The following is a 10,952-nucleotide window of genomic DNA, read 5'->3' on the forward strand; positions in this document are numbered from 1 at the left end:
TGAATGCACAACAGTACAACCCGACAGTTGGAAAGTTCGCCCACCGCCTCCTTAGCTTAGTGGTAGAGCGTCAGTCTTGTAAACAAGGTCGTGGCAAGCTAAGGGTATCCACCGAAAAGAGGTTCGTCTTTGGAGACGGACCCGTGGCCGAATGGAGCACGAAGCGCGAAAGATAGAACTTACGTGTTGTCATGTACCCGACAGTTGGAAAGTTCGCCCACCGCCTCCTTAGCTTAGTGGTAGAGCGTCAGTCTTGTAAACTGAAGGTCGTGGGTTCGATTCCCATAGGTGGCTATTGTAGGTGTAGGCTCAAGTGTTTTTTATTCCAACCTTTTGCTTTATATACGCGAGGTGTTTCTTGTTTGCCGAGTAAATGCATGTGAGCTTTAAGAAAGGGGGGTCTGAGTGCATGTGTACACAGATCAGTTCGATACTTAACCTTCAGTGGCCTCAGGGATTCCGTCGTTAGCAGATGATGGGACTCCCTAGGCTGTAAAGCAAACGAAGACATTTTCAGTCCATCGTTTGTTTTCGGGTGTTCGGAAGATTCACATACTCAGAAGAGAATATGCGAAGACACCTTTTGCTCGTGGGAACCTCCGGCTAGGCGGTGCAGCGAGGCAGCCTTTGTGAGGCCCCGTTCATCACTGTGTGCTTGTTTCTCTTATTTAATGGGCCTTTTTCGAACTCTTATTCTTGGCTTGCTTCTTTGTAGAGGATTTCTGTCCCCTGCATGCACAGGGTCTGACATACCTGTGGCTGCGTCGGCCGACAGCACTGTCCCGGAGCGATTGTAGGGCCGCCGGGCCAACACATGGCATCTTCCTTTCCGAGTCACTGGCATTACAATCATCTCATCCGACAACCCTAATACGGTATGATGGACGCGGAGGGCGCCGCTGGGACGGCGCCTGGGCTGCCTCAAGTAGCACGGACAGGAAACGTTGCAGCTGCAGCTTCAACTCTTAACAGTATGGTTCGCGAATCTAACGGAACACCTCCCTCATATACAGAGGATGGGGTTGTGGAGATGGTGTGCCTCCTCAACTCCCCCGCCTCCGCCAAAGACCCCGGAGCCTCAGCAACCGCAGCAAACGAATACCTAACGAATTTCCAGAAGGATCCTAGCGCATGGGGCATTTGCATATCCATTCTGAATAAGCGTAGTCATCGCCAGCAGCAGCAGCAACAGGTTTCATCAGCAACTCAGTCCCCCGAAGTCCTGCACTTCGTTGCACAGACCCTGGCTGCGCAGGCGCGGGCGGGTTTCCCACAGCAGCTGTCTGCACTCTTGAGGGTACAGGGCGTCTCAGTTGTTCCAGCCTCTGCTTCCATTGTTAGCTCATTGGGGGCTGCATCGCAGGTGTATGCCGAGCTACGGGACGGCTTGTTGCAGCTAGTGTTTGCTTTCAGAGATGCTCCTTTGCCAGTCCTGCGGCAATTGTGCATTGCGCTGTCTTCGGCGCTAATATTTGGCACGTCTTCCACGGAAGGGTCTTCCTCTGGACCTGCCGCAGTTGGAGATGGAGGCCCTCATCTGGGCTCCGTTCTGCACACCCTTGGCCAGAAAGCTGGCAAAGAGGGCTTCTTGCCTCTGCTAGAGTTGCTCGTGTTATTTCCTGAAGAGTTGTGCACCAAACGGTAAGTACGAAGGTCGAATGTATGTCCTATGATCTAGTGAGCTAGGTGTAGTAGTGAGCGTTAGGTTGTATGCTTTACGGTCTCTCTCCGTTCCTAGATACTGTACGTGTGTCTTAGGATTGCCCTGCCGGAGGACCGGCGGCTCCCATGTCTAGCCAGCTGCATGAGCAACAACTGCACGCAGGTTCTGGAGGCCGTAGAAGGGATATTTGCGCAGGCGCAGGCAACCCTTGCTGCAGCGGGACCCGAAGAGAGGCCTCACTGGCGAGCCGTGCTGCATGCAGGTCAGGCCTTGGCTTTTTCTCCTCCCCACAGTGGGGGGAACAGTAGTGTAGAGCTTCTGGCTGGACCCCAACGTGTTATCGGAAATGTCCAGCAGTAATAATACGTGCTTCTATTGGATTCATCACTCGTCGATGCTTTTTTGCCGCTGACTCATGCGTGCTTCACCTGCTGATGAAAGTGTGCGGGTTTGCTGCTGCGTCTCAGCTGTCCGTACAGTGCAGTCATGGCTCTCAGCGATTTGCTGCTGGGTGCAGCAGGTTGATACGGAACAAGGCAGCCAGCACCTGCCGCAGCAGCAGCAGCAAGGGCCTTGGGGCCTGTCTGCTGCCTTGGAAGCATTGTCTCTGTGCCTCCAGCGTTTGTCTGGGGGGAGGATTTTTTCTGCTCTATTGTGCGGAACGAACTCTGATGATCTAGAGACTCTTCAGCTGTCTACAGAATGTGTAGTGGCAATCATTGCTTCTGCTTCGTTGCTGGAGGAGTCAACAGCAGCAGCTGCTGTAGCTAAGAAAGGAAAAGAAGCTGGCGCTAGCGAGTGCTCCACTAAACCCCACAATCCTACCGAGGCAGCTGAAGGCAGGGGGACCGTTTGTCGGTCGCTTGTTGCTGCGATCGTCAAGGCCTACGGCGACGGCTGCACTGCGGCACTGGCTGCAGCAAGAGGAGTAAGAGGGCATTATCGTTTGGGCTGCACAAGACACTACCCCTGTGCAAGTGCCGCTGTAGAAGCAGAGTCTCTAGTGGGTACAGCTTTCCCTGGTAGGACCTACCTATGGAAGATAGTCCGTTGCTGTCCACACTGTCTGAAATGCGATGCGAGGGTGGGCTGCTGTTGTGTTGTGCGTTGCAGCAAGCGCGGGGCATTGCCGCGTTCGACCTGGAGCGGCTACAGGTATTTGCGTTGGGTCTTACTGAGCTGGCAAAGGTGCAGATTCCGCGGCTGTTGATGGATTTGGCGAAGGAGGAGGTGAGGCTTGAAGAAGGTGAGGCGGGCATTAGCGGAGGAGAGGCAAATGGCGCCGTAGCCCTTGCCCTGCAGCCTGCAATAGAGGCGATCTGCGAGCTACCCCGAGCCCTGTTGCAGCATCCCTCCTACGAGGTGAAGGAAGTGGGCGTGGTTTTCTACCGCAACCTACTCAACCACGTAGTGGTCCTTGTCGAGGAGGAAAGGCGTCTCAGCGCATGGCGGGACCACCTACGCAACGAAGCAGCAGTTGTGGCAGCAGGGGCTGCAGGCGGAAGCGCCGGCTCTGCTGCAGCACAAGCTGCGGGAGTCAGGAAAGACTCGGCGGAAGTTCTCGCTGAAGTGGAAAGTCGTTACGAACTCAGCATTGAAGTCCTGGCCCTCCAAGAGCCGGTTTTGTCCCGCATATTTCAGCCCTTCGCAGTGGCAGCAGTGCCGCAGCTGAGGCCCCCCGTGGGGGCCCTCTTGAATGAGGAACTCGAGTTCGAGGCCTGGCAGAGCTTCCGCGCTGAAGTTGCAGCCACCGTTACAGAAGCCGCCGTATTGCTCGACATAGATCGCCCTTGCAACGAAAGTGCAGGGCAACTCCTCATGCTGCTGAGCGACCCCGAGGTAGGCTGGCGTGGCTTCTCTGCCAAACCTGCACTCTCAGGTTGTTTGTCTCCGTGTTTCTTGGGATGCGTTTGCCTCTTGCTCTTTGATTGGAGTGCGCTTTGCGGGCGCGTTTGCTCCTGTCTCCTTGTAGAGCCTCTTATTTGTGCTTGGGGCCTCCTCGTTCCGCAGATATGTACACACCCGGAAGCCCTGCTGGAGGTGGAGGCCCGCCTGTACTTCATCTCTGCAATTGCCAACCGCATACGGCTGAATGTGCCCTTCGGAGGCACAGAGGGAGAGAGCAGCAGCAACAGCGCCAATTCAGCTTCATCAAGTGCAGAATCCCGTAACGATGATTTCTTGCTGCACCTGCTGCAGCTGCTGCCGCAGCTCGCAGGCCTGGCACCGTCTAGCGCTGCCTCCGTCCCCGTTGTGGGAATTACAGAGCGGGAGGCCCTAACGCTCTTTTTGCTCGCAGGAGCAGCCCGAGCCACCTCGTGGCTTGCTGGGCGTGTGCTGCCGCAGCACCAGGAGCTATTTGCTCCTCTCTTCTCTCTCCTCCTTACACGCGCGCTGCAGTTCGTAGCATCCCTGCCGGTGCGTCTTATCTCGCCTCCCCTCAGAGACTGCCTTCTTTACTCCAGCGTGCCTGTCCCCCTTTATCCGGAAAACACACTGCACGCTTCTTCACTGCACCAGTGTTTTGTTGGCGTACACCATGGTGCCTGAGGCTCCAGGCGAGGAGCCAGAGGAGGTCCTTGGCGAGATTTGTCTCCTAGGGGACTATATGCTGCAGCACCAATAGGCTGCTGTGAACAACCAGATAATGCTCTCCTTCACCCAGGGTTGCAGGGGTGCTCATGCAGCTTTGCCTACTGTGTTGCTGTGTTGGTGCGCTCTGCAGGAAGCAGCTAAGGACTCGAATGCTTCTCTGTTGCGCCTCTCTACTGAGGCCTTGCTCGTTGAGGGTCTCTCTTCTCTTGTTTCTGCAGCTGCGGGTTTCATCCCGTCGCCAGGCCGGGAAGAGGATGTCCATGCGCTTCTCCACGCTCTCATAGATGCATTCTCCAGGTACCCATCACTGGCTCTTAGCTAGCTAGGCTAACCACACCCACAGGCTCTCCCACTTGTGCAACTTGTTGTGCAGCGGCACGGCTGGATGGTTACGCAGCTGTCTGGGTAGTTCGTTTGTTGAGGCAACTAGCGCGCATATTGGGTCCGTCTCTCGTTGACCCACTACTTTCCCTAGAGGCAAGGTACTTGGATAACAATGTTGGTTTGTTGTAAAGAAGCGGTGGATTTGGGCATGTTGTCATCAGGCCAGGACTGAGTCTGGATAACAGCTCCTCCCTGGTGCACACAGCTGGATACGTCATCTCCTGTCTGGATGCACCGCGCATTCGCCAGCTCTTTGCGCAGCTACTCCAAGTAGGTGAACTCGAAAGGGGATTTTTGTCATTATGTGCCGGGCCGTTGTCTTTTCTCGTTGGCTTCATTTCCCTGTCAGGGCCTTTTGTCTACCGTTCTATCCTTCTGCCCGCCTCTTTCCGTGTCTCTGTCTGCCTCTCTGTTCCGTTCCTGGGCATTTGCCTCTCGAGGCGGCTGCACTTCTGCAAGCCCATGGGTAGTTCGTTGTGGATTGACTGTGTTCTTGGCCGTCTGCGCACATGCAGTCCACTGAGTTGTTTGGGGTTGCACTGCTGCTCATGCGTGCGTGCGTGCAGTCGCTAGGGAACGAGTTAGACCGGTCACTGTCCGACCCTCAATGCCCCAGCAGCACCACCAAGCGGAATCTTGGGTTGTTTTTCTCGGCACTGCAGTCGGTGCAGCCTGCTGAAGACTTCGCGCCTCCCCCGCCTTCCCAGTTCTTCGAACCCTTGAGTCGTGAGTGGAAGGCCACAGCTGGCACCCTCACAACTCCCCGGGCTTTTGCGGAGACTTCAGGGAGAAAGCGGCACCTACTCACGAGCAAACCCCCCAAGGGACCCTGTCTTACCGTCCCTGGTTTCACCAGATGGCGTGCATAGCAAGACACGAGCAGCAGCCGCCTGCTAGCTACCTCCACAGCCAGCTAGCTCGCTAACCATCGAGATGCATTGTGATGAATCCCCTGTCGGCCCTGTTGAAGGTAGAGATATATATAGAGTGGAAGAGACGTACAGGGAGAGTGAATGTACGTGTGTTGGAGAGAAGTGGATAGAGAGAAAAGCTGGGTGGTGCGGCTGCGCGCAGCGCGGAGTCCATATCGACACCCCGTCTTGGACGCGGTGGAGGCGAGCTGGCCCACGATCGAGAAGGCCATGACACGAGGCCCCAGGAACGAGTTTCTGTACGAAGTGTCCTGCTACTCCTTGGTGGCTCTCTGCGCAAACTGCAGGGCCCACATCCCTCGCTATCGGTAGGTGCTGTCGAGTGCTGCTGTGGCTGTCCTGCCTTTATGGGTGCCAGTGAGGCAGACTCTACTATAGTTGAGACTTTGTTTGAAGCTGATTATTCCTGTCGAAGTTCTTGTGTTTGGGGTAACAGTGCATCTTTACCTTGATTTCGCCTGCGGCACTTCACTAGAGTGTGCTTTGGATTCGGTGGATTCCCTGTGTGCGTGAGTGTACGCGGTTGAATCCATCTGTGAAGCCTAGGTGGAGCATAGAGCGGGTTGTTTGTCGCTCTTGCTCACCGCTGTGTCGTTGATTCTGTTCGTGTCTATTGTTGGGGGCTGCTGCTGCGTTTCAGGGTGTTCTATTCCTTCTTGCATGCGCTTAGTTGCACATTTGCCGATTGCCCAACAGTCTACCATTTAGGCGCCCTGCGTTCCATCCAAGGCATCTGCTCCAACGCCCAAGAAGCCTGCGTTCGCCAGGCTGTCGCTGTTGCGCTCGAAAATTGCGTCGCTGCCACGCTAGGCAAAATCAAGGTCAGCGCATGCAATGCAGGCGGCTGTCTCTTTGATTCTGAAACGAATATCTCCTGTATCCTAAAGAGGCATGGTATTACTGCGGAACGCAGACGTCCTCTGTAGTGGTTTGCGCTACAAGAACGGACACTGCTACAGGGAGCAGAGGCATAAACAGGCAGAGGAAGCATTTTTTCTGTCATAGTTTTCAGGAGTGTTTGAGGCTTTGTCCCGTGGATAGGGTCGCACCTGCTAGGCTGTTATACATGGCTCTTTTCGAGTGGAGTTGGCCGTGTCCCCTGCCGCATCCTTGCTTGTATCACCCCTTAACGGACCAGTGTGGGGCTTATGCGGTGCATTTGATTGTCGCTGACGCGCCTCATACGTGTTCTGCTGCTTTGTGTTTCCGTTTGTTTGGCGTTTGCGTGCTTGATGTCCCGTTTTTGCAGTGATGCTGTGTGCATGCGACCAGGCGGAGGGAGAGAAGTACATGTATGGCCAGCCCGACATCGTGGGGATTTCGGTGGACTGCGTAAATGTTGCATTGCTGCATCCTTTAAGCGCGGAAGCGATTGTGGCTTCTCCCTGGTTTGAGGCCCTTTGTGAAACTGCCATTCAATACACGCCGACCTGCCACCACCCGAAGGTGAACCTCACCAGGATAGGTTCAGCATAGCTCAACGCCGATGCACCTCTGGGATCATGCAGCCAGAGGCAATCATGCATACAACCCAAGACATGCATACATTCTGGGTCACGGGGCCATGGAAAGACTGGCATGTCACTCGATGATGCATGCATGCACCATTGACCCAGAGACGGCTACCTCCACCCCTGGTGTTCCATTTTGTTGTTGCTGTAGGTCCTCCACACCTACATTGTCTTCCTCTCTCGCCTTGCCGCATGGGTCGACCCTCCCTCAATTCTGCATTGTTATCAAATCGGTAAGCGCCTAACCACTGCACCACTGCAACAGAGGGAAGTTTGTGGAAGGCGGAGGCAGCATCCCTTGCCTACGTGGAAGCGCTTGAGGACTCTGCATGTACCACGAGACCACCATACACAACAACGCGCAGCCTTTGCATGCACTGCAAGTCTACACTTACAGGGCTTCCTTTCTGTAGAAGGCGCAGGTTCATATTCACGGGAAGACAGACTAACAATTATACAGTTGGTTGGGTCTGCATCTCCGTGCTCTGCTGGGATTGGTTTGCACGAACACCCTAGTGTGCCAGTGTACCCGACCTGCAGGCATCTGTCTGGCAGTGTATCGCTTCTGGCGAGTGTGGGGTTGTTCTGCAGGGGAGCCGATCCCGTGGCTGACAAAGGTGGCAGAAGATGCATCATCAACCGTCTTGTCTCTCCTTAGCAAACCCTTCCCCGGATGTCCCTCCCCAGGAGTGGAGCTGGATCAGCAGCAAAGCACCTTCCTTTCGAGAGCTGTTGCTGCAGTCCTGATTGCACTCACCAGCGTGCATGCAGCCCCCCAGTCGTGGATTGGCAGTGCTGCACAGACGCTGCTGCCGCTCCTGAGACACCCTGGTCTACAGACACCCACCAAGAAGGCCATTGAGTTAACCTTGCAGGTCCACTCAAGACACGCCTCTTGTTGCCACTGCTGCTGTGCATATATGTACCTCATATATATCATGTATTTTATAGGTGTGCATGCATGCTTTCCAATTCGTATGCACGTACCTATATTTGCAGATAACATGTAAATGCGGTTGAGTGCGTCTGTCCGCATTTCGTGGCCGCAGGCATTGGATAATCACATAATGGACGAGCAACGGAAGCGGGACTTTTGTATTCGGTGTACGGGCCTCTTGTCTGTGCGGGAGATGTGCCTCCTGCTGCAGCAGACGGCTGATGACACCAAGGCCGCGTACGTCCGCAGCCAGTTTGCTCTCGGCGGGGCCTCCAGATCTGTGTAGAATCCCCTCAACCTCAGGCGGTTCAAAGTCTTGGCAGCGGGAGGCACGCATGCATTTCAAACATCCAACCAAATAAGTGGCTGCTGGTGGTGCATTGCTGCTGTTGCTGCAGCCGATGGTGAGGCAGCGGAAATATCTTCTGCAGGAACAGCTGCTTTTTTGGCGAAGGCAGCCACAGTAACACAGAACAGTTGCTACGGGAGCATAAGCTCTGCAGTACAAACCGAGCAGCCTGCTGCTGCGCGAAGGTCTGTAGAGCTTCTGCGGTGGTGCTTCGGCTGCGGCTGATGGTTTTGGAGATGTTCGTGTTTGCGTTATTTCTTGTACGTTTTTACCTCATTGGGTATACCTGATGAAAACGTGTTCTATTCAGCAATCCGTGAGCGTCCCTCCCCGCCTGGCCGAGGCCATCTGAGCTTATAGGATTGAAGTGCGGGACTCAAACAAAAGAGCCTCCGCTGTATGCACACCCCAGAAGGGGGTGGACGGCTGTCAGCTGATAAGTGCCGTCTCCCTTTGTGCTTTCTACTTTCCTAACCCTCCTCATTTGCACAAGGACCACTAAGCTGGGTTTAATACATATGTTGTCTGCGACGAGCAACCACGACTTGCCGCTTGAACGGTCGGCTGTCTTGGTGGGAGATACCCAGCCACTCCCCACAAGCAAGCGAGCCCTACTAGTTCCAGATAGCTAAGGCCAGAGGCCGAAGCAACAGCGGCGGATAGGAACTATGTGATAAGCACCAGCTAGTTAGCTACGGCAGCATACCGCTAGCTAGGGGAGCACCGTCTAGCTCACTGCTATCTAACTAGCTGTAGGCAGCTCTCTAGTAGTTCCCGTGCCTAGCGGACTCACAAAACAGCTAAACCAGTGTAGAAGGCCTCGATACCTCCCTAACAGTGTATACCAAAGAACGAAGACACCTTCGCACAGAATGTCAGTCTTGCCGTCTGTCGCCTGTCTGTCTGGGAGCCTCTGGGCTGCACAGAAGCAAGGTGAGGAGCAGCAGCGCCAGCATTACTGCTGCTGCATGGAATATTTCTGCTGTTGTGTTGTGCTGGTAGCAGAAACACCCGTGACCCCTGCGGCAGCTGCGTTAGCCTGAGAGCTAGCCAGGTATTGCTGCTGGTAGTGGTGCATATAGAGCTGCGGCATCAGGGCAGCAGTGATCTGCTGCATGTAAGGGTTGGTTGCTGCTGCTGCTGCAGCCGTTGTCGACGGAAGTGCAGCAGCAGCAGCAGCGGCAGCAGCAGCGGAGTTGACGGTAGCTTGAGTTCCGTAGGGACTGGACACCTCTGCTCGCGTTCCCGAAGCTGTTGTGGAAGAAGTGATGGGCCACTGTGAGGCAGCAGCCTGTTGCAGCAACTGCTGCTGCAGCTGCTGCTGAAGTTGCTGTTGGTATTGGGCACCTCCCAAAGGCAGCTGCTGCAGGTGCTGTGGTGGCAGGATCGATCCGCCGAGCTGCTGCTGCTTTCTGGACTCTGACGCAACCGACACAAAGGTAACTTGTCCTGCAAGCCAAAACCAACACACGTGCAAGGAGCCACACATGTACGTACTGTCCCACAAAACCAGCGACCGCAGCGGGGTTCCCCTGCCTCCCGTGATCTTCCACAATGAGGGCAGTATCAGCAGCCCCCCTCGAACAACAGCAGCACCTGCAGCAACTGCAGCAGCGAGCAGCAGTAATATGTGCATACCATCAATGACTCTCTGTGCCTGGTTTGCTGCCTTCATGAGGGCCTCGGGGTCTTCAAATACAACAAAACCGTATCCCTTAGAAGATCCATCTCTGTTGCGGACTATCGCGGCCTCCCGCACTGTACCGAAGCCCTCGAACTCCTGCTTAAGGCGGCGCTCGTCGCAGGTGTCGGGTACATTGCGCACGAAGAGGCGGCATCCCTGGTTGGGTCCTAAGAAGGCACCTGCAACGCATGCAGTAAAATGTTAGTTAATTACATGGACAATGCTAAGGCTCACTATTTACTTCTACTGCTGCGTATACACATGATAGTGGAGGTGAGAGAGTGCTGCTGCTGCTGCTGCTGCTTGTCGTGGTGGTGGTACACAACAAAAAATAAGCAACACTCGAGCAGCGGGTAAAATTGACAGTGCAGCAAGCTAAGAGAACAACATAGACACTGCACCAAATAAAATACATGCATGCAAGCTTCTCTCCACTTACGCTTCATTGCTGCTCCCTGGTCCTGCTGTGAGGCCAACTTAATGCTAAGAGGGCGGCCGTCAATCGTCACCTCCGACTGCAGCACCTTAGCCACGTCGCTCATGGATTTATATGTCACAAAGGCGAAACCCTTATTCAGCCCTGGAGGCAAAAAAAAAAACCGCATGCATATATTCAAACACTAAACCCTAAACCCTAAAACAGAGGTATTAGAACTAACTATATAATACCCTACGCTAGACACCCTCCTTAATCCTTAACAATTAACACTCCTGAACATCCTACTAACAAATAACAAGGGAGGAGGGGGAATATAAGTAACCACCAAATATAAGCAGTAGTGCTACAACCCCACCTAAACCCTCGTGACACTAGAGGGCAGCAACAAAACAACTCCCTACATGAATATACACCTGAGGAGCAGCAAACCGCCGCCCCCCTCCCCCACCCCCTTCCCC

At 54.5% G+C, this 10,952-nt stretch overlaps 2 protein-coding genes across 2 annotated transcripts; one reads left to right on the forward strand and one right to left on the reverse strand.

The window, feature by feature from the left end:
- Positions 1-880: 880 nt before the first annotated feature.
- On the forward strand, positions 881-8,308 carry EMWEY_00049490 (Chromosome III, complete sequence, related; the record flags this gene model as incomplete). Its single annotated transcript, XM_013479508.1, has 13 exons — positions 881-1,641; positions 1,759-1,925; positions 2,131-2,591; positions 2,777-4,081; positions 4,389-4,555; positions 4,804-4,912; positions 5,209-5,368; positions 5,717-5,882; positions 6,215-6,468; positions 6,824-7,020; positions 7,237-7,318; positions 7,677-7,960; positions 8,135-8,308. 13 exons carry the CDS (start codon positions 881-883, stop codon positions 8,306-8,308), a joined length of 4,287 nt encoding a protein of 1,428 aa, XP_013334962.1.
- A 1,018-nt stretch (positions 8,309-9,326) lies between these two features.
- EMWEY_00049500 (Polyadenylate binding protein, related) lies at positions 9,327-10,635 on the reverse strand (the record flags this gene model as incomplete). The annotated part of the gene is made up of 3 exons (XM_013479509.1): positions 9,327-9,820; positions 10,010-10,234; positions 10,495-10,635. Coding segments are annotated over 3 exons (860 nt in total), but the record flags the coding sequence as incomplete, so codon positions are not given.
- Positions 10,636-10,952: the final 317 nt, after the last annotated feature.

This window comes from Eimeria maxima, genomic scaffold (assembly GCF_000499605.1).
Source record: "Eimeria maxima Weybridge genomic scaffold, Emw_scaff1180, whole genome shotgun sequence".
NCBI classification, from domain to species: domain Eukaryota; phylum Apicomplexa; class Conoidasida; order Eucoccidiorida; family Eimeriidae; genus Eimeria; species Eimeria maxima.